Genomic DNA, 25,240 nt, shown 5'->3' on the forward strand with positions numbered 1-25,240 from the left:
GCTCCCATCCCTCCCACACCCCCTCCAACCCAAGGCTGAGGGCTCCTAGAAAGCCACTTTCTCCAGCTCTTAAAAATTTCTTAAATCTCTCTGCTTGGAGCACCAGTGCCAGAGTGCTGCGGCAAACAAGGGCTGGATGCAGCCCTGGGGCCATGGGTTGGGGGACACTGCACACCCCTCCTTGTCCTCGTCACATCCCAGCCTCCCCACGTGCCGCTCGGCTCCTGTGGCACCTCCACCAGCTCCTTCCAGGCCCCCCCAGCCCAGAGCCCACCCTGCAGCTGGGAATGCGCCAGAAGCATTTACGAGCGTTATTAAAGCGCGGGTTATTTTTGGAAGAGCCGGGATCTGAAGGGTTTGCATTTTTTTGCCTGTGGAATACGGTTTATTTAGAGCAGAAAGATGGAGAGGGACAGCGGGCTGCCTACACACCCCGTGTTGCCCTGAAATGCCACCTTATGGGCTGTGCACATGCTGGGTGCCTCCGTGGGTGCCGGGGATGGCGGCACTAGGGTGCAAGGCACTGGGGAGGTGGGCACCAGGGATCTCACACAGAGCTGGGGTCCTCCTGCCCCGCTATGATGCAGCAGCTGGATGGGGAGGTCAGGGGCTCAGCTTGCTTCTCTCCTGGGGGATTTTCCCCATGTGGCCAGCACCATCCCACTGTGTCCCTGACTGCAATCACAGTTTATGGGTGTCCCCAGCTGCAATCACAGCCTGTGGGTGCCCCTGAGTGCAATCACAACCTGAGAGTGTCCCTAAGACTTCAGTGCCAGCCCATAGGTGTCCCCAAGTGCCATGCCACCCCTGAGGTGCCCCCAAGCCAGTGCCAGCAAGCAGGGTCTCTCATGCACCAGGGTGCAGTGACAGGGCATGGTGTGTGCCCGAGGGCAGTGATGTCTGTGCGATGTCCTCTGCTGCAGGGACAGCTCTGGCCAGAGCAGAGGCAGGTCTCAAGCCCTGGGGGTGGATGGCTGGTGGTGTCCCTGGGGCACAGGAACAGCGCACTGTCAGCCCACACAGTCCCCAAGGACAGGGCCAGACATGGTGTGTTCCCCACAGTGCTGAGAGGCCACAGGGGATACCCCCAGCCTGGCGCCACTGGGGAAGTGCCATCAGAAATGCCCACACCTCGGTGCTCCAGGGTGTCCCTAGCACAGTGTCACTGGGTTGTCCTTAGTGCAATACCCCTGGGGTTTCTCTAGCCGAGTGCGACCAGCGTGTCCCCAGTACAATGCTCCGAGGTGTCTGGCGTGCAATACTTCCTAGCATGGTGTTGCTGGGCTGTCCCTAGTCCAGTGCCCCCCGGGGTACCCCTAGCACAGTGTTGTTGGCGTGTCCTTTGCCCAGTGACACCAGGGTGCACCTAACACAGTGCCCTGGGATGCCCACAGCACATATCCGCAGGGTACCCCTAGGGCATTGTCACTAGTCCAGTGCCCTGGGGTGTCCCTCACCCAGTGCCACCAGGGTATCTTTAATCCAGTGCCGCTGGGGTGTCCCTAGCGCAGTGCCACTGGGGTACCCCTAATGCAGTGCCACCGGCATGTCCCTCGCCTGATGCCCCCCGGGTAGACCCTAGAGCATTGCCACCGGGATGTCCTTCTCACAGTGCCCCCGGGGAACCGCTAGAGCATTGCCCCGGGGCGTCCCTCGCACGGTGCCCCCGTGGGTGCCCGGCGCCGGGGTTGCGGCGGTGCCCGCCGGGGCTGCCGCCCCCCCTCCCCGTCCCGCTCGGTGCGGAGGCCGGTGGTGAGCCTGTCCCTAAAAGGTTCTGGCGGGCGGCGGGGGAGGTACCGGGGCGGCCCCCGGCGGGAGCAGCCCCTCCCCGGCTCTTAGGCTGCGCGGCGGGGTGGGAGGCGCAGTGCCGGTGCTCCCGTCGCCCCCGGTGCTCCGTGCCCCGCCGCTGCCCCGCGCCCCGCCGCCGCCCCACCGCCACCATGGAGGCCATCAAGAAGAAGATGCAGATGCTGAAGCTGGACAAGGAGAATGCCATCGACCGCGCCGAGCAGGCGGAGGCTGACAAGAAGCAGGCGGAAGACCGCTGCAAGCAGGTGGGTGCCCACAGACTCCCCCAGCATTGCCTGGGGACCCCCCTGCCTTAAGGGTCTCAAGCCCCATAGACCCCGTCCAGCTGGATAAGACCAGCTGGGGACCTGGGGACTGTCCGCCCAAGGGGTGCCTAGCCCCCAGGGACCTCCCTAGCTGGGTGTCCAGCCTGTGGATCCCAGCTCTGGGGTTGCCCAGTGCTTGAGACCTTGCCTCATGGGGTCCCTGTCCCCAGGAACCTCACCCCACTGGGTGCCTGTACCTGGGACCTCACCCTGCCATGTGCCTGTCCCCGGGACCTCACCCTGCCATGTGCCTGTCCCCAGTCTCCAGCACTCCAGCCTCTTGCCCCTCACCACTCATATTAGGTCCCTCAGTGTCCCCCAGAGTTGTATCCTCAAGTTGGGACCTCTGCAGTCCTGCCAGGCTCAGGGATGGTGGGAGTTGCTCTGGCCCTGGGGACCAAGGGCTCCCGCAGGATGTGTGGCCCCAAAGTTGATAGAGGGAGCATATCTGGGTGCTCCTGCTGTGCCCCCACTCTGGGTGTCCCCAGGAGGAGGATGGCTGTCCTCCCCCAGCCTTGTGGGCACCGCCATCCTCCCTGACTTCTGACCTCCATCCCTTCCCCAGCTGGAGGAGGAACAGCAGGGCCTGCAGAAGAAGCTGAAGGGCACGGAGGATGAGGTGGAGAAGTACTCTGAGTCCGTCAAGGAGGCCCAGGAGAAGCTGGAGCAGGCAGAGAAGAAAGCTACAGACGTATGTAGGCGCGCCAGCAACTCCTCCCCTGCGCGGGCACAGGACCTCGGGGGGGTGAAGGAAGAGGGGGGCCTTATATGGAAAGCGTCCATGGGGAAGACTGTCAGGATCCCATTCCTGCAACGCTGACACTGAACTGGGCTGCGATGGAGGGCAGGGAGCGGACAGATCCTGCTCAGGGTGCGGTGGCCAGGCCAGCCACAGTGGGCACCGCTCGGGTGGCTGGTCCTGCCTGCAGCTTTGTGGGCAGCTGCCTGCCTGGCTCCCCAAAACTAATGGGGGCAAGTGTCCTGAGCTGTGTCACCGGTCCCCAGGCACGCGCCTCCGCAATGCTTGTAGGAAAAACTCAATGGCACTTGCTAAGCTGGGGCAGGAAAGTGAAAAAGATACATGGAAAAAGCTCTTACCCACAGCCAGTTGCCAAGTGCTGGCTGCAAGAAAGGATGCTTGGGGTGTGTGTGTGGGACTCAGTCATTTTGGGGTCCAGTGTGCCACCCTGTACCCTAGGAAGGGCAAGGCCAGGATCAGTTTTATTTAGCGCTGTGACTGATGTTTCTCCTGGGAAATGGATCCTGCTGGGGAGATGTTAGGAAGGTGTTGAAATTGGCTTGTGCTCGGTCAGGATGAAGGGTGGAACAGCTGTGTGCGGGCACAGAGCCGCTCAGGAACAGGGTATAACGACCTGCGGTGCCACACAGGGTATTTGACACCCTATAAATAAATCCTCCTTTCGATAGCCAGTCCTTCTTTGATGAAAACCAACCCTGGAAACTGGAGGAGAAGCTAAAGGGGAGCCGGCTGGATGATGGCCAGCAGGGCACGGCCAGGCTTTTCAGGGCTGAGAACAAAAAATTCAATCCCAGCTGGTTTATGGAGCTAAATGGGGGAGATGCGTCAAATCCCCGAGGAGGCCGCCAAGGACAGGGGTGAGCTGACAAGGACGAGCCGCGACAGCACAAGTTCCTGGGGCGGCTCAGGACCATTGGGGTGTGGCCAGGGGTCTCCCCAGTGTTGTTTGCTGACCCTATGGGCCTGTCCCAGGTTAGTTAGATACTAAACCACATAGTTAAAACATTGGAAATCCTCTGGAAGGGTACATTTATCTTGGCATGGGGTAGGCATGTCAACCTGGGTAGGGTGGCTGCCATATGTAGCGCGATCCATACCAGTCTGACTGGCTCCATGCTGGTGCAGAACAGGTCAAATTCAGTGTAGGGTCTGGCTGAGCACGGATGGGACGTCTGCAGTGTAGGGCTTGGAGGAAGGGGCAAACGGTGGCACTGGGTAGACGTTGGCCATGGGGTGTGGAGCAGTTTGCTGCTGGCAGCAGGCTGTGCAGTGCTGTCCTGGCAGGGAGGGTGCATGTCCCCGCTCTCAGTCACAGCAGCTCAGCCAGTCTGCAGGCTTCGGCATGAAGAGTCCCATCCCACCAGATACAGGGGATGGGAGCCACTGACACCCTTCAGGGAAGGGCTGGAGACAGAGGCATGGTGAAGGAGCAGTGTCAGGGAGGGCAGGCTGGCTGTGGTGGGTGCTGCAGGCAGGGCTGGGAGCCCATCACCAGCGCAGCCACCCTGGGTCCATGCTGAAGCCTGAACAGGCTGTGCTGTGTGCGGGGCTCTGGGAGTCACCCTGTCCCAGGCACCTGAACATGCTGACAGCACTAAGAGCCAGGGCTGGTGTCACATCCTCCCCAGAGCGAGGCGCAGAGTAACTCCAGGCTCCAGCAAAGGAAGTGCAGGGTAGACCTCCAGCCCCCACCACCTGCCTTCCCAGGGACCCCCGTGTTCCCCTTGGCTGCCAAGACAGTGTGTGCCTGTGAGCACAAACCATCCCTCGGCCAGGTCAGGGCCCGTTACAGCAACACAGGCAGGCTCCTGCTCTCTGCAAAAATGTCAACATATACCATAAAAGAATAAGTCTCCCCCTGCTCTGGCACTGGCCTGTCTCCAGCACTGGGTGGCAGTGCATGAAGCCCTCGGGGACTGCACTAAGGGGTGCAAAGTGAACCCCTGGGCACTTGGAGGGGAGTCAGATGGTGGCACAGACTGGGGAGCGCCTGACCCCTGATCAGCAGCTCCATGTCGCTGATGGGCCCTTCACAGCAGCCCTACGAGGCTGCCGTGGCTCCACCACCTCTTGTCCCCAGGAGCCTGTGGTGCCCAGGGCGGGATGTGGACAGAGGCTGCTGGGCACGGTGCAGTCGGGACAGTGAGTTTAGCCAGAGCAGCCCCCTCCAGCTCCCTGCATCCCCGGCCGGTGGCCTGTCCCCGGCCACCCTAGCAGGGCCCAGGGAAACTCCACAGTTCCCAGGCCATGATCCCGAAAGCTTCACCCAAGTTCCCGCCCCGGTTGCTCTCCCTGGCCGAGACTTTGCTCTTATTTGGCGATTCCCTGAGCCAGTGGGAGGGAACGGGGCTCTGCTGGGAAGTGACTGCATCCCTGGGTGGGGCCAGAGCAGGAGGCACCCAGCCTGGCCACGGCGGGACTGGGGTGGCTGACCCCCGAACCCGCCCCCCTACCCGCCCCCGCACCTGACTGCAGCCAGCTCGTCCCTGCACCATTCCTGCCAGGCACCCCAGTTTCTGCTCCAGGCCCTGTGCGCTGCTTAGGGAGCGCTCTTGGCACCCAGGTGTTGGGCTGGGAGCAGGGGCAGGACTGGCCGGGACCAAGGCCAAAGCCAAGGCCATGTGCTCCCAGGGGACCTCCAGCACCACCTCTTCCGCTGCCACTTGGCAGCGGGACGTGGGGCTGCAGGGTTCTGCTGGTGGTGCAGCTGGGCTCCCCCAGGACCCCTGGTCCCAGAGCCGAGGGCAGCTGGCAGGGTCAGCTTGGGAATTGGTGTCCCTGTAGGCAGGTGTGAAGTGCAGCCGGGGCTGCCTGGGAGCTGTCAGAGCTCCTTAAGGGAGGATCAAATGCCACCAGTGCTGGCCCCCCATTATGGGTCAGGGCATGTGCCCCCACCAGGATGCAGAGCCAGGACCTGGGGACTGGTCCCCCCCACAGGGCAGCTGGGGAGTCCAGGGGACTCCATGGGTCCCAGGTGTCTCTGTGGGGCTGCTGGCCAGGTCCTTGCCTTGGGGAGAGGATGCTGAGGGGCTGAGTGGGATGGCCACTGTGGACCTGGCTGTGCCCTGGGGCTCCAGACCCAGGTACCCCGGGGGAATGCCGAGGAGTGGGCTTTGCCCCATCTGCCACATGCCTCTCACTGACTTACCCACGGGTCAGAAGTCCATGCGCTATAGCAGGGGGTGTGGAGGGCAGAGCTCAGGAAGCACCCATGGGTACACCGCTCTGTGCCCACGGGGGCTCGCAGGGGCCAGCCTCCGGTGCTCCCACACTCTCTGGGCCCCTTTTCCCCAGGGAAATAGATTCCCTGCACTCCTCTCCATCACTCTGGGGGATTTCGGTGGGACATGCACCCCTGCCTGGAGGGCACCATGCACCCTGCCCAGGGAGGGGACGATGTGCCCTGCCTTGTGGGGTGGGGGCTGTGTCCCGTATCATGGGGGGCACTGTGTGCCCTGTCTGGGGGTACCGTGTGCCCTGCCTGCAGGGATTGTGCGTCTGCTTGCGGGGAGACCATGCACCCTGCCCGGGGTGGGGGGACAGTGTGCCCTCGCCAGACGCCGCTGCACGTCTTGCCTTGGTGGGGATAGGGACAGGGACCCCGTTCTGGGGAGGACTACGCGTCCTGCCCGTGGTGTGGTTGGAGGGCACCCTGTGTCCTATTTGGGGTTTGGGGGGACTGCGCACCCCTCCTGATGTGGGAACTGTCTCCTGCCGGGGGTGGGCACCGTGCACCCAGCCCAGGGGTCCGCGCGCGCTGCCCGGTGGGAGCGGCGTCCCAGGTCGGTCTGTGGCGGCAGGAGGAGGAGGAGGAGGAGCAGGAAGGGATGGAGGCAGGGCGGGCGGCGGGAGCGGCCGCTGCCTGAGCGCTTCCTGCTGGAGCCGGGCGGATCCCACAAAGGGCTCGGCGGCGCGGCTTCCCCGCCGGCAGCCCCCCGCCATGGCCGGCATCAGCTCTATCGACGCCGTCAAGAAGAAGATCCAGAGCCTGCAGCAGGTGGCCGACGAGGCGGAGGAGCGCGCCGAGCACCTGCAGCGGGAGGCCGATGCCGAGCGGCAGGCCCGGGAGCGGGTAAGGGCGGCCGCGGGTGGGTGGGGGGCTCTCCGGGATGCCCCACCGGCTCCGGCCCCGCCGCCGGTATCCTTCCCTGCGGGATGCCGCCGGCCATCCCCCGCCGCCCTCCACCCCGGTAGCCAGGCTGGCTGACCTGGGAGTAGAGCCCCCGGAGGTCCCGGGGAGGGGACTGCTGCCATTCCGGTGTGGCGGCGGATGGCAAACCCCCCGCCCCGGGCAGGGGGCTTCGGGCAGCATCGCTGCCTCCGGGCTGCTTCCTCCGGCCGCTTCGCCAGCGGGTCTTGCGAGGGGATGCTCACTGCGACGGGGGTCCCCAGGGCTTGCCCGGCTCGCCGGGCAGCGGGGAGCAGTCGGCGGCCAGCTCTGACTCGGCTCTGCTTGGGATCGGGCAGATCCTGGGAAAGGATCCCCTCCCTCGGAGGCCGGCGGTGTGCACAGCAGAAAATCCCACGCCCGGGCTCTTGTCTGGCTTCCAGCGGGTTCTGCAGCCCGGGCCGCAGCAGTCGCAGAGCCTTGAGCTCTCCAGCACGTCCCTTCGCGGGGACAAGCCACCCCTCTGCGCTGCCACAGGCCAAAATTTCCACTCTGGCAGTGGGACGGCATTTCCAAGCTGCAGCTTGTTCCTGGTTTGGCTTTTTTTTTTTATTGTTGTTTGGTCTGTATTTTTTTTTCTTCCTTTTTCCTATGCCCACTCTTTTAACATCCTCACCATATCAGGAGCGGCAGAGCTGGGTGCGGTACCCAGGTTGTTGTCACTCGGGCAGCATGCAGAGGAAATGGCCCCTTCCTGCAGCCACAGATCGGGTTCCGCAGACACTTGGCGGTGCTGGAGAGCTCATGTTCCCAAGTGTCCATCCGGGCAGCTCTGACCCGCTTGAGGGTGATTCTCTGTGGAAAAAAACTCCCGCCGGGGTGAGGCAGATGGCACAGGGAGAGCATCGCCCCGCGGGGGCCAGCCCCAGCTCCCCGTTGGGCAGTATGGCTCGGGATGAGCAATTGGTGCGCCTGGAAAAAGAGCGTTTACGGGTCGGAGGTGGCTGCTGTGCCAGCTGTGGGGCTGGCCACCCTCCCGGCGTGCAGCCAGCTGCACCCGTCCCCACGCCGTCGCTCGCCACAGGGGACTGTGGGTGCTTAGCAGGGCCATGCAGGGTGACAGCCCCTTGCTGCTCCCATGGTCCCCCAGCTTGGCCAACGTCCTCTGGGGAATTCCCAGCCCTGGAGCATGAGGCCAGACAGGACTGGGTGCTGCAGCCAGCCAGGCCTGCTCCAGCCTGTGAATAAGCAGGAGACATTATCCCCGGGGTTGGTGCATGCCTCCCTGCATCTTGGTGCATGGGGCTGCTCCTCATGGTGAGGTCTCATCGCCACCCATCCCTTTGCACCCAGGGTTTGTCTTCCCTGCAGCCCCCCTGGCAGGGAGTGGGGCTGGGAGCTGCTGAGGCAGCGTTTCCCGGCAGTGGCGATGGAGCTGGAGGCGTCTACCAACTGGAAAGACCGTGAGGCTAGGCATTGAGGGGCTGGCGGGGGGCCAGGGCCACTGCTCCCGGATGGCCCCAGCTCCCGCCTCACATGCGGGGAGCCTGGGAAAGTGGGGGGCCTGAGTCCCGCGGGCCCCCGGCGGCTGCAGCTTGGCTGGGCGCCAGCCTGCCAAAGGCAACTCGCTCCATTGCCCCTGGCACTGAGCTGCACTGCACATCATCTGCAGGGGGTGACCGTGCTCAGCTTTGGGCTGCCCCGTTGTGCAGGGCTGGGGGGGTTCTCACAGGAAAGGCTCCCATCTCGCTCCGCTGCCTCCATAAACAGGAAATCCACAAGCAGCTCCTATCTCCTTTTCAGGAGTGAAGCCGCACAGGGCATTCCTCCCCCTTTACTCATTGCTCTGCAAACCCCAAATACCATCCCCATGACGGCACGGCTGCTCTGGCTACCCTACCCCAGCGAGCATGCCTTGTTCCTCTCTGGGGCTGGAGCTGGAGGTGCGAGGATGTGGTGGAGGGGCTGCACATGCCAGGCTGTTGTTGCATGGCTGGGAGAAGCCAGCATCAAACAGGGTGCTAGAAGTGGAGAAAACCTAGTTGTTCCTATGGAAAGGTGAGGGGATGCATGATCAGGCATCCCATTCCAGCAAGCGCTGACTTGTTGCACAGTGCCAAGGAGTGTTCTGGAGAATGAATGCAGAAGTAACCATTGAAAATAATTTATGTATACATATATATATATATATATATATGAGACATGGGGTGACTGAGCGGTTTCTGCTCCCCCAGGCTGAGGCTGAAGTGGCTTCTCTGAACCGCCGTATCCAGTTGGTGGAGGAGGAGCTGGACCGAGCCCAGGAGCGCCTGGCCACCGCCCTGCAGAAGCTGGAAGAAGCTGAGAAGGCGGCTGATGAGAGCGAGAGGTGTGATGGGAAGGGAGAGTGGGGGTGGCATCGGGTCACCATTGATTGCATGCAGACCCTTCGGTTTTGCACTGGGGTCCCTCTGAAATGACCTTGTGGGGTTTGTGTTGGTTTTCCTGCAGACCCCAAAGGGTGGAGAGCAAAGGCAACAATGCAGAGAAGTCCACCAGCTACAGGCATTCTTAAAAAGGCTTTGAAATTTCCAGGGCACCCATAAAATCCTGAAAAATTTTATCTGGTGTTTATACAAATATTAGGCTGTAACCAAAGCTGGAGCTTTGAACCTGTTTTCTGCCCCAGAGTAGTCTCCTATGCTCAAAGGGCTGAACAGCAGCCCAGGAGGGGACATCTGTTCCTGGGAACCAAGGTCAGCTTTTGAGAACAAACCAGCCTCATTCAAAAAAACGTCCTGCAATGTATGTTGCCCCATCCTTGCACCAAGCAGGTTTCCTGGGCAGGAGCTGTGCAGGCAAGGGCGCTCAGGCTGTACGGGAGTGCCCAGGCATGTCACGGCATTCCTGACAGTTGCATGAGCTCTTCCTTCCATTGGGAAAGACCAGTTTGAGCAACAGCATCCAAGTGAGAGAATTCTTCAGGAGTCCCTGCCATGGGGGTTTGCAGGGGTTCAGTGACCCCCTGCTTGTGAGCATTACCCCTGAATGGGAAAAGGCTTTGCCATGTGATGTTTCCAAGCATTTCATAAAGGTTGCTGGCCTGTCAGGCTGCTTTTGTGGACATTGTTGCTGTCTCGTCCTGGGGTGCACACATTTTTCCCCCAAATGATGAGTTCAGAACCTGCCTGATTGAGAGGCACCATAGCCATGTCTCCACACTCTGGAACATGGTCCTGGAGCCAACTCGGCTGCTTTAATTGTGTGCAGGAGCATCCTTGGGGTACCCACATACTGCATGGTGTGGCCAGCGAGTGCCAGCATCCCCACACCATGTCTCTGGAGCTGGCGGGTGGGTACGGCGAGCAGGCAGGAGGTGCAGGTGCCACCTCAACCCATGGCAGTAACCTCTTCTGGCTTGGGCTTTCCTCAGAGGCATGAAGGTCATCGAAAACAGGGCCATGAAGGATGAGGAGAAGATGGAGCTCCAGGAAATGCAGCTGAAGGAGGCAAAGCACATAGCGGAGGAGGCTGACCGCAAATACGAGGAGGTGCATGCCCACACCCACATGCCCCCTTCCCCAGTCCTGAACCCCTGGCAGCAGCCCTGTGCTCCCAGCTGGGGCAAGTGTGGCGCTGAGATGTCCCTCTTGCTGCTGTTGACAGGTTGCCCGCAAGCTGGTTGTCCTTGAGGGAGAGCTGGAGCGCTCGGAGGAGAGGGCAGAGGTGGCAGAGAGGTAAGCGGGGCTCCCAGCGGGCAGCGTGCGGGGGTCCCATGCAGCCCTTGCCCCAAGTCCCTGGCAGCCATGGGGATGGGGATGTCTGTGTTGGGATAGGGATGTCCTTCCCTGGGAGCAGCAGGATCTGCCAGTGGGGTGGTCCCTGGGCTCTCAGGCTGGGGGAAGTGGGATGCCACCGGCAGCACATCCTTGACCCTGTTCTCTGCTGTCCCCACCCCGGGGTGCCCCTCTTGCACCCCAGCCGAGCAAGACAGTTGGAAGAAGAGCTGCGGACCATGGACCAGACTCTCAAATCCCTCATTGCCTCAGAGGAAGAGGTACTGGGCAACACACAGCAGCCCCCCTCTCTCCGTTGCTGTCTCTTGAACTGTGCGAGCCACCTCTCTCCCATCTGCACTGCTGCCTCTGCCACCAACCTCCCCTTGTCTCCCCCTCTGGCGGGTGCAGGCTGGGCACACTCCTCCATCCTTCCGTGCCTGTTCTCCTTGGCGGGGCTGGCAAGAGCCCGGCCGGTGGTGATGCACGGGGTGTCCGTGTGAGGAAGCACAAGGAACGGATGAATGGATGCATCCCAGCAGCTCCCGTTCGCAGTGGCTCTGCTCCTTCTCCACCTGCACTGAGTTTTCTCCTCTCTCAACATGTTCTCTCTCTTTCTTTCCTCCTTCCCCACGCCCACTCTTTCTGCTCCCCCATCTCTCCTCTACCCACCCCTCGGCCCTGCTCCCCCTCCTGGTGGCCCCTGCTTGGGATGTAGTAAATGTGGTGACCTAGAGGAAGAGCTGAAAATTGTCACCAACAACTTGAAGTCCCTGGAGGCCCAGGCTGACAAGGTAGGACTTGCCAGGGCTGCTGGGGCTGGGCAGAGTGCGTGGGGTCTGGGGGTGCTGGGGTCTCCCGCTAGCACGAAGGACAGCTGGAGGCATCCCATGGGGCTCACAGGCGCCTGTCTCTGTCTCTGCAGTATTCCACCAAGGAAGACAAGTATGAGGAGGAAATCAAGCTCCTAGGGGAAAAACTGAAGGAGGTAAGGGGTGCAGGGCCAGCACTGTATTGGTGCAGGCATGAATGTGCCATCCCCTGTGGGTTTTGACTCCATTATGCCCGTGTCCTCTCACCCTTCCTGAAATTGCAGCCACGCAGCGTGGCAGTTGTGTGGGTTTGAGACGCCCTGAGGGGAGCATCAGCCTGCTCTGGTTCAGGATGTGAGGGTCTGTGAGGCCCTTGTCCCTTGCCTGTCCCAGCAGAGGGCTCATGGGGGGATGGTATGGGACATGCAGACAGAGCATGCAGACAGAGCATCTGGGATGCGGTGCAGCCTGCACCATCCCCATTGTGCCATGCACTCACCCTCCCCTCTCCCCTCCACACTTTCACAGGCTGAGACCCGAGCGGAGTTTGCAGAGAGGTCTGTGGCAAAGCTGGAGAAAACCATCGATGATCTAGAAGGTAAAATGTCCCCTCTGGCCCCAAGTCCCTCTTTGCTGGGGAGCACTTGCCGGGATGGGGCCAGGCAGGGCTTGGCTGGGGTGAGGGGGTGGGCTGGGGTCCTGGGAGCAGGGAGGCTGGATGCCGTGGTATCTGATGCAGGAGCGCAGAGCTGCTGGGTTCTGGGCTCTGCCCTTGGGTGGGAAATAGGGCCACATCCACACTGCCTGTGCCCGCATGCTCCTGCCGTCTTGGCCCCTGCTCACAGCCACTCTCTCTCTCTCTCTGCCACCCACCTCCCTGCCCTGCTCCACCATTTGTCCCCACACCTGCCCACTGCCTGCAGATGAAGTCTATGCACAGAAGATGAAGTACAAAGCCATCAGCGAGGAGCTGGACAATGCACTTAATGATATCACCTCCCTCTGAGCCTCCCATCGGTCACCAGCACTCCACCCCCTTGCCTGCCTCTCCCCTCCTCAGCTCAGCTACTTGCCTGCCCAGCTGTTGTACCGCTCTCCCTGCCCGCTCTGTCCTCTTCTGTCCTTCCTAGCCTGTGCCCATCTGTCAGCTCCTTTGGGACAGGAGCCAGCCCACGCTGTTTCCACAATACCCCTTTTTGTGGGGAGATGAGGTGTAGGTGCTTAGGGGTGTTTGGCATGGCAGGGGAGCAGCCCCTGGAACCCCCATGTGGTTGGCGCACAGTGCCCATGCAGTTGCAGGTCCATGACCCAGCGTTCCCCAGTGGGGAACAGAGCTATACCTGGGAGCCCTTTGCTCCAGTAGCTCCCTCCATGGCTCCCTGGAAGCACAAGCACTGGGAACTGCTGCTCTGGGGCCGGGGTAGCTGCCTGCCCCCCACAACCCTCCCAGCAAAGCAAGTGCTGCTTGCTGGGCCCAGGGTGGGGAGGACCTGCACAGGGTAAGCGGCACCACCACCAAAGCTCAGGCCCGGGAGATGGCAGGTTGGGTCTGGCTGTGCAGGCAGCCCTTTCCTAGGCAGGCAGATCCCAGACTCCCGGCTTTTCTTTCACCCCTGCCTCCCTCTGTCCTTCGCACATTGCTCTTCAGTTTGCATTTCATGACTTTTATGTTCTGTCCTTCTGGGTTACTGAGTTGGTCTCAATAAAGCATTTTCTTTCCTTGGTTTCTCCTTTGTTTTCTTCATGCTGCTCTGTCCCTCATCTCCTGCCTCTCTCACTTGGGTGCTGGCAGCTGGGTGGTAGGAGGTGGTTCCCGGCAGCTCACAGCTGCAGGACCTGTGGGACAGCTGTGGCCGAGTCCCAACAGGTCCTGTGCTGCCAGGCTGAGCAGGATGGGGATGTCTGTGCCTTGGCCTGGGGGATGACCTCTACCACCCCCACCAGCTCTCACACACAGCTTTCCTCATCTCGTGTCATTATCTCCATGACTCTTTTGGCCTGAAACAGCAGGGTTAGACCTGGTCCTGTCCATTCCCTGTACCCACTCCCAACCATTGCCTGCAAGCACCAGTCAGCCCTGGCATGTCCTGCACCAGTATCCCTCGATGAAGGGGCTGACCCTACCCTTCAGCAGCAATCCTGAAGCAGGTCCCTCCTCCTCCTCCTTTCTCAGCATCCTACCCTGCCCCACAAGCCAGATTCCAAACTGATGGACAGCACAGCCATGTTGCTGCTCTGGGACTGGCTGCCTCCTCCTGCCAACCCAGATCGTCTCTGCTGCTGGCTGGGTGGTTGCAAGATTTCCAGCGAGGACTTTGGAGAACACTGTCTCTTCACTAACTTGCCTTTCTCTCTCTCTTCCCTCTGCTGCGCTGATGTCTCTGTTTCCTCTAGAGCGCTCCCGGCAGGAGGCTGAGAAAAACCGTGTTCTCAGTAACGAGCTGCGGGTCATCCTTACCGAACTTAACAACTGAGCTGCGCAGACCTCCCGGCCCCAGTGCAGCCTCCCTGCCCTGCTTTGGCCAGGCTGACTTGGGGCTGGAGTCCCTGCCTGCTCCCCACCTGGGCTAGGCGGGGTCTGGAGCCTTGGCTTATCCCCCTGGGGGTAACTGCCCCGCTGCGGGGGACGACAGGGAGACCCTCTGGAGCTGATTAGTTTTTCTTGGGTGAGGAATGATGGTTTTTGTGATGTCCTGGGATGCCCATGCATCCATGATGATGGTTGTCCCCCAGCATCAGCCTGGCCCTGCTGGGGAGGAATGCAGTGGTTTTTATTTCCCCCTTCCTCCCCTTGTCCCAGGAGTTGGTGGCATGCCTCTTCCTCCTCACTCTGGTCACCCCAAACTGTGCAGGGAGGATCCCCTCAGAGTGGGGTCCCTGGAGGCTGCTGGGTGGGTTGGCAGAGGAGCTAGGGACCCGGCAGCACCTGCTGCCCCAAACTTGGGGTGGGGGACAGGGAAGACCCCAGCAAGGAGTGCTAGGAGATGGGAATGGGTGGGCAGAGCTCTTGTCACATCCCTGTCTCTAGAGGGAAGGAGGGTGCTGTCTGGAAGTGAGTGCTGGAGGAGGCTGCCTCAGCAGCAGGCTGCTTGGAAGAGCTTGTCCCTGCAGCCTCATTATCTCTCGTCCTTCTCTCTCTGCTGTCCTCACTGCCCACCTTCCCGGGCTCTTGTCTCACTCCTCTTCCTCATGGAGCACCGCTGGGTCATGCAGCAGGCACTGGCTTTCCTCTTTTGCTGGCCAAGGGTTTGTGTGCATGCCCACAGCCAGATGGTGGTGATACCCCAGGGCAGGACCTGCTGGTGGCTGGCTGGAGAATGGTACCCACCAGCAGTACCCGTGCTGCAGAGGGCCCAGCCATGGGTAACAGGGCTCCATGGGAAGATGGAATTGCTGAGAAGTGGGCATCACCTGTCCTCAGTGACTGGCCTGGCTGCCCTGGCAGGTCCCAGAGTGGCTGGGCTCATCCCTGCCAAAGGTGCAGCTCCTTGCGTGGACTCTGCTGTGCAGGGACATCCTGCTTGACTGGAGGCTGGCCCTGTACTGAAATGTCTGTGTGTGTGTGTGTGTGTGTCTGTGCTTGGCGTGGTGTGTGTGGGTCCGGCTGCACCTGGGTACTCTTGGGCTGTGTCTGTGTGCGTGGCTGGGTATCCCTTATATTCACAGAGAGTTTGGCCAGTGCCAAAGAGGAGAACGTGGGCATCCACCAGGTCCTGGACCAGACCTTACTGGAGCTGAACAACCTCTGAGCTGCCCTGGGGACACCCCATCCCTCTTCCCTACCCCACACGTGCACCCCACTGGCATGCTCAGGACGTCATCAGCTGAACTGCGACTTGGCCAAATCCACACACCCATTGAGAAGGGAAGCCCTGCAGTCTAACACCATGGCTCGGGAACGTCTTATCTGTGCACAGCCTGTCTGGCTCTGTCCTGTCTTCAAGTCCAAATATTAAAGCAGTTTGACAAGATGGATGGGTGCGCTTGGTCCTTGTGGGTGGATGCAGGCCGTGGGAGGCATGGTGGGCTTCTCCCTGCCCAGTTTGTGCAAGGATGGGCTTGGGTCCAGGGTGGGTATGGACTGTGTAAGGATGTCCTCTGCGGCCATGGGGGGCTGGGAGCAATAACAAACACACTGCGTTCCCTTGTCTCCATCGCTTCCTTGGGATGCACAGCCTCAAGCTCAATCCAAACTGGTCATCCTCTTCAAGTGCACATATGTCACTGGGGTGTCCCATTCCACAGCCAGCATGTTACCCACCTGGGGAAGCCACACTGTCTTTGGCCTCTCTGTGGAATCTAATTCATGGTTCACAACGCCTTCTGAGCATGCATACAAGCGTGTGACCATGCACGTGCATGTTGTTAGTTATCAGGGTCTTCTCCGGGTCTGTGGTTAGCTGCCTACCCTGCGTACTCTTTGCAGTTTCTATTACTATTTGCTGAACGCCTGCCTGAGGGACAGCTGTATAAACTGCAGCTATTAATGCAGTAGGCAACCACTTCCCAAAGCATTCAGGAAGTTTGCCCCAGCTTGCTGTATTTTCTCCAACACAAAGAGAAGAGCAGCAGGATGTGCCTCATCGCTGGCACCAAAGTGAGTTGGATTCCCTGGGGATGCCCAAAGCCATGATCTACTCCTGTCCTCCACTTCAGGCCCCTCCGCAATGTGCACCGAGCCTTCTTGTCCCAAGCAACCTGGGGGATAACCCTCTAAAAGTGCAGCCTCATGCTGCCAGGAAATGTAATTCATGCAGTCCCCTTGCTGAGCCAGGCCATCACCCCAGCAAGTGGCCAACAGGGATAGCTTTCATTATCTGCTTTCCTTTATTTGCTGCGCCTCTTAGCTCAGGAAAGGAGGGTGGTGAGATTGTATCTCTTTCCTGCCCAGGTGTTGCCGGCCTCCTGCCCTCCCCTTGGCCCGGCACCTCTGGTTTGTGGCTCTGAGACCTTTTCCTACTGGGAAAAGGTCTTCCCGTGCATGGGATGCTCATTTTCTGTGTCCTCCCAGGATGCAAGACCCTCTGTGATCCACAGCCTCCTGCCTAGATGTGCTGGAGGGAAGGACAGTACACGACATGGGTGCATGGGATGCTCATTTTCTGTGTCCTCCCAGGATGCAAGACCCTCTGTGATCCACAGCCTCCTGCCTAGATGTGCTGGAGGGAAGGACAGTACACGACATGGGTGCCTGGGATGCTCATTTTCTGTGTCCTCCCAGGATGCAAGACCCTCTGTGATCCACAGCCTCCTGCCTAGATGTGCTGGAGGGAAGGACAGTGCACAGCTGTCCTGGCTTACCAAGCTGGCCCTGCACAAGGGCCGGAGCGCCTCCTTGGGCCTGCCTTGCTTTTCCGCAGCACATCAGCTAAGCAGTTGTTGTTTAGTCAAAGCACCTTCCAGGCAGAGGCTTGTCTGGCTGTGAAAGGAACAAGAGTGTAAAACCACCTCTTTCTCCAGAAGCCTACACCCTGCACTGCAAACAAGCCTGCCCTGTGCTTCTATCAGGGTGCGTCCCTAGTGCCCAGCCTCTGAGCACCCTTCGCCTTCCTGCTGGGACAATGAGCCTTTCACACCCAGTGGTTTTCCCCATTAGCTGCTGCTGCCTCCTGGTTTGGACCAGTCCATTTAACTTCTATTTACACCCAGTTGCGAGGGCCTTTTTTTCCCCCTCTGAACTTTCTGTGGTTTGTTAGTTAGATCCTGGCTGCTGTTCCCGTTGATGTTCTGCCCCAAACACATAAGCCTATCTTTCATGGTCCAGCAAAGCTGTGCATTTTCTCCATCCTCCCACCCACCTCCTTCCCCCATGGCCCTGCATAAGGACACAGGCAAGGGGAAGCTCTGGGAGACCAGGGCACTGTGGAGCTGCTGGCAGGGGAGCTGGACCTGAAGGGATATCTCCCCACAAGCATCCCCACTCAGGTCCATGCCGAGAGCCGCAATGGCTGTCCCCTCCTCCCTCCCTCCCTCTGCACCTCTCCTGTTGAATTTCAACCTTTGGATTTGTTTATCTTGGCCTGACAGACCACAAAGCTCCCCAGAGAGCTTTCAGCCCTGGTGTAGGCTGCCCATCCCATTGATAAACCACCACATTAACCTCCAGCAGCCTCTCACCTCCGCTCTCTTCTCCAGTTTTCTCATGGCTCATTGCCTCATCTCATCTCCGAATCCTTCCTAGTGAATACCCTTCAACTACATTTTGGAGGGGAAGGACCACAGAAAGAGCATCACAAAGCAGGTTGATGAGACATGTTCAGCTGGACACAGACCACTGCCACCCCCCTGTATTTACAGCCTGAGACATTTGGGTGAGGGCGGGAAGAGCTGTGTTGCCAGTCTGTGCAGGTTTTGCAGGGCTTGGGGCGATTTCGGAGGCTGCTTAAATCCAAGTGCCATACAAAGCCCCCAGCCTCCAAATCGATATTACGGATTTGTTGATGCCAGTGGAGGACAAGGCAGCTGGGGACCCTTGGGGACAGCCAGCACACCTCACCGGGCCCCCCGACTGTCCCAGGCCCGGGGGGGCAGCGCAGGGAACCCCTCTGGGGTGGCCCCTGAGGGGTCCCCCCGACAGGGCCAGCTGCCCCGGCTGCAGGCCGCATTCTTCCACGACAGGATGGCATCCCGTCCCCTGCAGGCTGTGTGCCCCCGGTGCAGGCCGCACCCACCCGTGACAGGACCGGGTCACCCCCGCTGCAGGCCGCGCCCATCCCTGACAGAACCGGGCCACCCTCCCGTGACAGGCCACGCCCACCCGTGTGTCCCGCCCCCGCGGCAGGCCACGCCCCGCCATCGCAGCCCCGCCCCTGCCCTGCCCCGCCCTGGCCCCGCCCCTGCTCCGCCCCAGCGCGCCACTTCCGGCGGAGCGTGACGTGAGGCGGCCCCGGAAGGGCGGGGTTGGGGAGGGGTGGCGGGGCCGGTCAGGGCCGAGCCTCCGGGTCCCGTCCCCGGTCCCGCCTCCCGTGTTCCGCCGCCATGACGCTCGCCGTCTTCTTCGGGTGCACCTTCATCGCCTTCGGGCCGGCCCTCGGCCTATTCCTCTTCACCATCGCCCGCGACCCGCTGCGCATCATCATCCTCATCGCCGGGTCAGTCCCGGCGCGGGAGGGGCACTGGTGCCATCGCGGGCAGGGGTGTGGGCGTGGACGGGGGGCCGGCACCGGTATCGGTACGGGTGTGGCACCGGTGCCGGTGCTGGTACCAGTATGGGCGTGATGGGGCACTGGTACCAGTGCTGGTGCTGGTACTAGTATGGTCGTGACAGGGGCGCTGGTGCCAGTGCTGGTGCTGGTACCAGTATGGGTGTCATGGGCTGCTGGTACCAGTTTCAGTACTGGTACCAGTGTGGCTGTAACAGGGGCACTGGTACCAGTGCTGCCATGATGTACAGGCAGTACATGACCTGTACTGGTATGATGGGGCGCTGCTACCAGTATTGGTGCTGGTAGCAGTATGGGTGTGGCAGGTGCGCTATTACCAGTACTGGTACCAGTATGGGCGTGAGAGTGGCACTGGTACAAATGCCAGTGCTGGTACCAATGTGGGTGTGACAGTGGCACTGGTGCCAGTGCTGGTACCAGTGTAGGCTTGATGGGGGTGCTGGTACTAGCACCTGTACTGGTACTAACATGGGTGTGGCAGGGTTGCTGTTACTAGTGTCAGGACCAGTATGGTCATGTCAGGGGCACTGGTATCAGTGCCAGTGCTGTACTGGTATAGTTGTGATAAGGGCACTGGTACCAGTATTGGTGCTGGTAGCAGTATGGGCATGATGGGGCACAGGTAGCAGTGCTGATACTGGTACCCATATGGGCATGACAGGCATGCTGTTACCTGTGCTGGTACCAATTTCAGTACTTGTACCAGTGTGGTCATGACAGTGGCCCTGGTACCAGTGGTGCCTCTGGTACTAGTATGGGTGTGACAGCGGCCTGGTACCAGTTTTGGTTCTGTTACCAGTATGGGTGTGATGGGGCACTGGTGCCAGTGCTGGCACCAATATAGCATGATGGTGCACTCATACCAGTTTCGGTACTGGTACCAGTATGGGCGTGACATGAGTGTGGGGACCAGTGCCAGTGCTTGCACCAGTATGGGTGTCATGGGCTACTGGTACCAGCTTTAGTACTGGTACCAATATGGCCGTGACAGGGGCGCTGGTACCATTGCTGGTGCTGGTACCAGTAGGGGTGTGACAGGGCCACGACTGGTACTGGCTGAGGCACAATGGGGGGACCAGTACTGATGCCGTTGTGGGTACAACAGGAGGACCACTACCTTCACTCAAACCAGTGCTGTTGTTGCATGTCAGGGGCACCAGTATTGTTTCTCTTACTGGTACCATCATGGGGACATTAGGGACACCAGTACTCATACTGGTGGTCCTCGTCATGACAGGAACACCAGTACTGGTGCTCATACCCTTGTGAGTGGGACAGTGGCACTAGTACCAGTATGGGTACCATTGTGGGTACAGTAGGAGCACTGGTACTTGTACTTGTATGATTGTGGGCATGACAGTGGCACCAGTACTGGTGTTCATACTGGTGCCATTCTTTGCACAACAGGGGCACCAGTACTGTTATTGTACTGGTACCCTTGTGGCCACCACATAGTGTGGGCACGATGGGGCGGCACTGGTATCGGTAATGGTGTGGGATTGGCGGAGCACTGGCACCAGCTGGTAGTGGTACTGGTGCATGGCTGCAGCGGGGGCACTGGTATCAGTTGGGTATAGTACTGGAACTGGATTCGGCTTGGATATGAGCCTGGCACTGGTACTGGTGTGGCACAATGGGGGCACTGGTGCCAGTTCTGGTTACCAGTGGAGGAGTGTGGGCACAGCAGTGGTACCAGTATGGGCACCACCTGCCCAGCGCTGGTACCAGAATGGCACTGGTACTGGTAGGAGGGTGGACAAGGCCGGGGCACAGCTGCCAGTGCCAGTACTAACACAGGGGTGCAGGCACAGTGCCGATGGGCATGGGCACGGCCCCGGCACAGCGCTGGTGCCAGCGGGTGCTCTCTCTTGCAGGGCTTTCTTCTGGCTGGTGTCGCTGCTGTTCTCCTCCCTCATCTGGTTTATTGCAGTTAAAGCCAGCGACCCCCGGGATGAGCCATTGCAGAAGGGGCTCTTGATATTTGGAGTGATGTTCTCTGTGCTGCTGCAGGAGGCATTCCGATTCCTCTACTACAAGCTCCTCAGGTACGGACATCTGCCCTGCTACAGCACTGCTGGAAGGTCCTCCTGTCCTCCTGGCCCTGGTGGGTGCTGGATTTTGGCTGAGAGCTCCTGGGCTGGGGGGGATGCCAAGCGCCGGGAGCATGCAGGTGGTACCTGTGTCGGTGTGTTGACCTCAAGTGGGTCTCAGGTGTTGAAGCAGAGCAGCCTTAAGATCTGGAGGACCCGGGTGGCTGGTAGCGTCTTCCTGAATTTGGGACAGGTAGGCTATGGGTGTGGGCTGCTGCAGGATGTGTCACATCCTCTCTGCCGCGGTGTCCAGCACCAGCAGTGCTTCTGTAGCTAGGGGGGATGCTGGGGGGAATCCAGGCGCTGGGAAATGCCTGCTTTGCTGTGCAGGGGACAGAGAAGGGTCAGGGATCTGCCCTGGCCTCCTGGCGAGTCTTGTTCTTTTCTTAGGGATGGTTTTGTGTGAGTGGGGACAGCCTGCAAGTGGTCTTGGGGCTCTGGTGGGATGGCACATCACCACCCGCCTGGTACTTGGTGCCCATGGCAGCCCAGGGAGAGGCTCCTGGCCTCCAGGCGCCACTGGCCTGGAGCGCAGTGGCTTGTGCTGCCTGCTGGGTGAGCACGCCTTTTGGATGGATGGACGAACAAACGCTACACCGGGGCTGGGCAGGCAGACAAGGGGAGGCGGTGCTGGGGTTGGCGTCCCCAGCCTTCTCAGCGGGTGCCAGGTACATAGGCTCCCACAGCTCCCTGCGGCAGGGCAGTGCCGGAGGCAGACAGGCAGAGGGTAGCAGAGCTCCGTGGAGCAGCCTCTAACACAAACCACTTTGTTTCATTTGCCTTGCCGATCTCTAGCTGCAAGTGCTGCTGTCCTCCCTGGGCTGAGGAGCCATCTGGCGGCCTCCTCACCGCCACACCTCTAGTGCCTAAAAATCGCGAAGCGCACCTCTCCCAGTTTCTCTCCCCAAATAATTTTTTTAGCTCTTTGAGCTCTTCCCTGCACACCCCCCCACCCCGCACCCCCTTTTTTTTTCTCAACATCTTCTAAGAGTATAAATGCAGAGATCCAGTACACCCTCCCAGCATGCGCTTCCCACGCCTGCACTGGGGCTGCTTTCCATGTGCAGCTGCTGCTTGCTTTGCACCTGATGGCCTGCTCTCCCCAGCCCTTGCTCTGTGGGGCGGGCTGGCTGTCACATTCCTCTGTGGAAAATCTTTCTATGTGGCTTTCCGTGGTTTTCACATGCATGGCTTGTCTGGTGGTTCAGGGTGGTCATGCAGATACTCTCCATTATGGGTGTGGTGGCTTGGTGATGGGGAGGGAGTTTACCAGGAGTGTGGGATGGTGCAGAGCAAGACTGCAGTCCTGTCTGCTCCATCCTGGTGCTGCACCACACCTTGGGAGTTGTCCGGGCTGCGCCAGGCTCCAGCACGCTCTCATCCCACAGGAAGGCCATAGAGGGGCTGGTGGCCCTCAGCGAGGATGGCTGCTCCCCCATTTCCATCCAGCAAATGGCATATGGTGAGTGCTGCACTGAGCAGGCACGCTGACCGCGGGGTGAGGAGCAAGCCTGGGCAGGGCTGGGAAAGTGCTGGGGAGGAAAGGGAGGTTTCGCACACCAAAGCTGGCTGGGAGGTACCTGGGGTGGCCCTGGGAGGCTCAGGGCCTGATGGTGTCTCTGTCCCGGCAGTGGCTGGTGTGGGCTTTGGGCTCATGAGCGGCGCCTTCTCCATGATCAATCTTCTGGCAGACGCATTAGGGCCTGGCACCGTGGGCATCCATGGGGACTCGCAACTCTACTTCCTGACCTCAGGTGAGTGACGGCACCCTTTGCTCGTGTCTCTGCCCCGCCGCAGAGGCAGCAGACCTGGAGCCTCCCCTCCATGCTATCCCCTTCACGCTGCACCTTCTATCCATCTGAGCTCCTTGCAGTCCCCTGTCATGTTTCTCTGCCAAACCCTTCTTTGTGTTCCCTGTGACCCTCCCTGCTCCTCTCCCCCATCCCTACCACACTTGGGGTGTGCCCCAGCATCTCCTAGTCTGGCCCAGTAGTGCTCTTGTTGCCCTTTCCTGGCTCCTCTCCATCCCTTCTTGAGCCTGCAGGCTAGGTCAAGTTGGGTGGTTCCCTGGTGACAACCTTGTGCTGCTCCCTGCAGCTTTTATGACCATGGTGCTGATTTTCCTTCACACCTTCTGGGGGATCCTCTTCTTCCACGGCTGTGAGCATCGGCGCTGGTGGGAGATTGCAGCAGTCGTTGTCATGCACCTCGCTGTTTCGGGGTCGGTGAGTAGCTGGGAGCAGAGCTCTGCACTGGGACCTATATTTGGGGTCTGCTGCAGTGCGTGCTGGTGACCGTGCTGGGGGAGGAACAGGCTTCGGCACTAGCAAAGCAGTTGGTTTATGGGACTTGCAGCTGGTCCTTCACAAACCAAATCCTGGAGCTGGTGTCCCCTGTTCCACTTTGTTCATCAGGTTGGTGACACTGCAGCCCATCCTATCCCTGTCCTCTCCTGCCTGCTTACCCCTCTCCCCTCCCACCTCTCTCCCCAGACATTTTGCAACCCCCTGTACGTGGGCAGCCTGGTGCCCTCCTACCTGCTGATGGCTGCTGCAGCTGCCTGGGCTTACCTGCTCTCGGGGGGATCTGCGCAGAACCTGCGGCGCTTCCTGCTCTGTAAGTCCTGCTTCATAAAGGGGATGGGGGACCCTATGGGCCCCTCTGGGTACAAGGACCTTGGATGGGGAAAGGGTGTCCCTGGGGCTGGAACAAGGGTGTCATCCCCTTGGCTGCCAGACTGGAGGAGAAACTGGATTTTGGGGCTGTAGTCAGGTTATTGCCTCTCCTGGGGGAAGTGGATGGGGTAAGTATACTGGTGGAAACGGACCCCCTCTCCTCTTGGTTCCTGCAGGTCTACAGAGCGGAGCCAGTCCCCACCTGGAATCCTGAGGCCCCACGGGATGTTCCTGTCCCCAGTCACCCCTGCCCTCCCCTCCATCCTGGTGGCAAGAGTGGCTGTTACCTTCTCTGCAATACCTTTTCTCCTGGACTGGGAGACCCTGGCCAGTCCCTGCAGGGCAGGCGCTGGGGTCCGGCTGTGGCAGCCAGCCAATCTGTGTGGCTGGCTCGCTTCAGCGCCTCTTTGGGAGCCCCCAGAAAACCGCTTAGTGTTGGGGAACTCAGCTTTGCTGGCCCTGCCACAAGCGGAGCCCCAGTTAGCCTGCCTGGGAATGATGCTACATTGGACTGCCAGAGGCCTGAGCCCAAAGAAACCCATCGCTACTCCCCCACTGCAGAAGATGTGCTGTCCCCTGTGCCAGGGCAGGGGTCAGCCCTGCATTGCCTCCTTGCCACAGAGTGGAGGAAGCGGCTTTGCCAAGTGCTGCTGTGCTCTGGGTTGGAGCTGACCACTGTGGTGCTGCTACTTTCTCCACCTCTTTGCCCAGCCTCACTGCCCTGGGAGCCACAACCCTGGCACTGGACTGCAGTAGCTGCAGTGAGCCAGCATCTGGTGCAGTGCTGGGGGATCTAAGGGGTCTGACAGCACCCTCAACAGGAGGATGGGGAAAAGATGGTACCCAAAGGACCTAGGGGACATGGAGGGTGGTGGAGGGCTCAGGGGATGGAACCCCACAGCTGGTGCCGGCACAGCTGGGATAGGGGGTTCAAGGGGTCATTCCAGTAGACCATTGCTCTGTCCGGCACTTAAAAGGGGATTTTCAGGCCACAGGGCTGCGAGGGAGAAACTGCCGTTGGGCTCAGGGCTGAGAAGGCAGTTTATCCACAGTGGGCTTTTATACCAATAAAAAGAAATACCACAGGCAAGCAGTGTTGACCTCGTGGGGAGGGTGCAAGCACCCTGCAGCAGTGCTGGCAGGGACTTGTACCGATGTGAATGGAGGGGAGACTCAGGCCCTTGCAGATCCCAAGTGCCTGGAGGTCTTGCTCCTGCTCTGTCCCCCGATCAGGGGTTGGGCTCTAGTTTTACTGCTTTGGGGTGGAGGCTGCTGAGAGCTGAAGACCTGCAGGTTCCTCTCCTCTCCCAGACTTGGCCTATTTGTCTTGATTTTGGCAGGGTTGTAATGCTCCCAGCTGGAACCACCAGGAAAGGTGGGAGGCAGCTGTGGATCTAGGACTGCTCCAGCTACAGTAGTGCCAGAGGGGAGCTGGGTGGGGTCTGGCTAGCAAGGCAGCAGTAGCTCTGCCACCTTCAGCTCTGCCTTTCTCCAGCTGTACCTAGCCGTTATGTTTTTCCACCGCTTTGCACAAATAAGAGGAGGAAGAAGGCCCAGAGCGATGGAGGGCAGGGCTGGGCTGTGCAAGGAGCCCTGCACTGCTTGCTCTGGAGCTCTGCCCAGGGCATGGAGGCCGATGCTGTCTCAGCTGGTCAGACGGGGTCTCTATGCACCCCTTTTCTCTGTTGGTCAGTCCCACCAGTGCCTATTCCTGCCCCACAGCATCATGCAAGGACAGCAGAGAGGGCTGGCAATGTGAGAGG

General features: G+C 60.2%; 2 protein-coding genes across 12 annotated transcripts; both read left to right on the top strand.

Moving 5' to 3' along the window:
• The first annotated feature begins 1,839 nt into the window (after positions 1-1,839).
• Positions 1,840-15,520, top strand: TPM2 (tropomyosin 2). Of its 11 annotated transcripts, none has more exons than XM_064438522.1 (9): positions 1,840-2,054; positions 2,680-2,805; positions 9,217-9,350; positions 10,395-10,512; positions 10,628-10,698; positions 11,456-11,531; positions 11,663-11,725; positions 12,078-12,147; positions 13,944-15,199. In XM_064438522.1, the coding sequence occupies exons 1-9, from the start codon at positions 1,941-1,943 to the stop codon at positions 14,021-14,023; spliced, it is 852 nt and encodes a 283-aa protein (XP_064294592.1). In that variant the 5' UTR covers positions 1,840-1,940; the 3' UTR covers positions 14,024-15,199. The 11 variants fall into 11 exon arrangements, with proteins under 11 accessions (XP_064294592.1, XP_064294591.1, XP_064294590.1 ...); XM_064438521.1 differs by lacking the exon at positions 13,944-15,199 and adding an exon at positions 12,473-13,273; XM_064438520.1 differs by lacking the exon at positions 13,944-15,199 and adding an exon at positions 15,216-15,520 and having other exon boundaries at positions 1,848-2,054.
• Positions 15,521-18,417: 2,897 nt separating this feature from the next.
• Positions 18,418-24,567, top strand: LOC104044433 (gamma-secretase subunit Aph-1b). Its single transcript, XM_064437918.1, has 7 exons — positions 18,418-18,640; positions 20,587-20,757; positions 22,191-22,264; positions 22,434-22,556; positions 22,900-23,027; positions 23,295-23,418; positions 23,654-24,567. Exons 1-7 carry the CDS (start codon positions 18,528-18,530, stop codon positions 23,689-23,691), a joined length of 771 nt encoding a protein of 256 aa, XP_064293988.1. The 5' UTR covers positions 18,418-18,527; the 3' UTR covers positions 23,692-24,567.
• Positions 24,568-25,240: the final 673 nt, after the last annotated feature.

Source organism: Phalacrocorax carbo, chromosome Z (assembly GCF_963921805.1).
Source record: "Phalacrocorax carbo chromosome Z, bPhaCar2.1, whole genome shotgun sequence".
NCBI classification, from domain to species: Eukaryota; Metazoa; Chordata; class Aves; order Suliformes; family Phalacrocoracidae; genus Phalacrocorax; species Phalacrocorax carbo.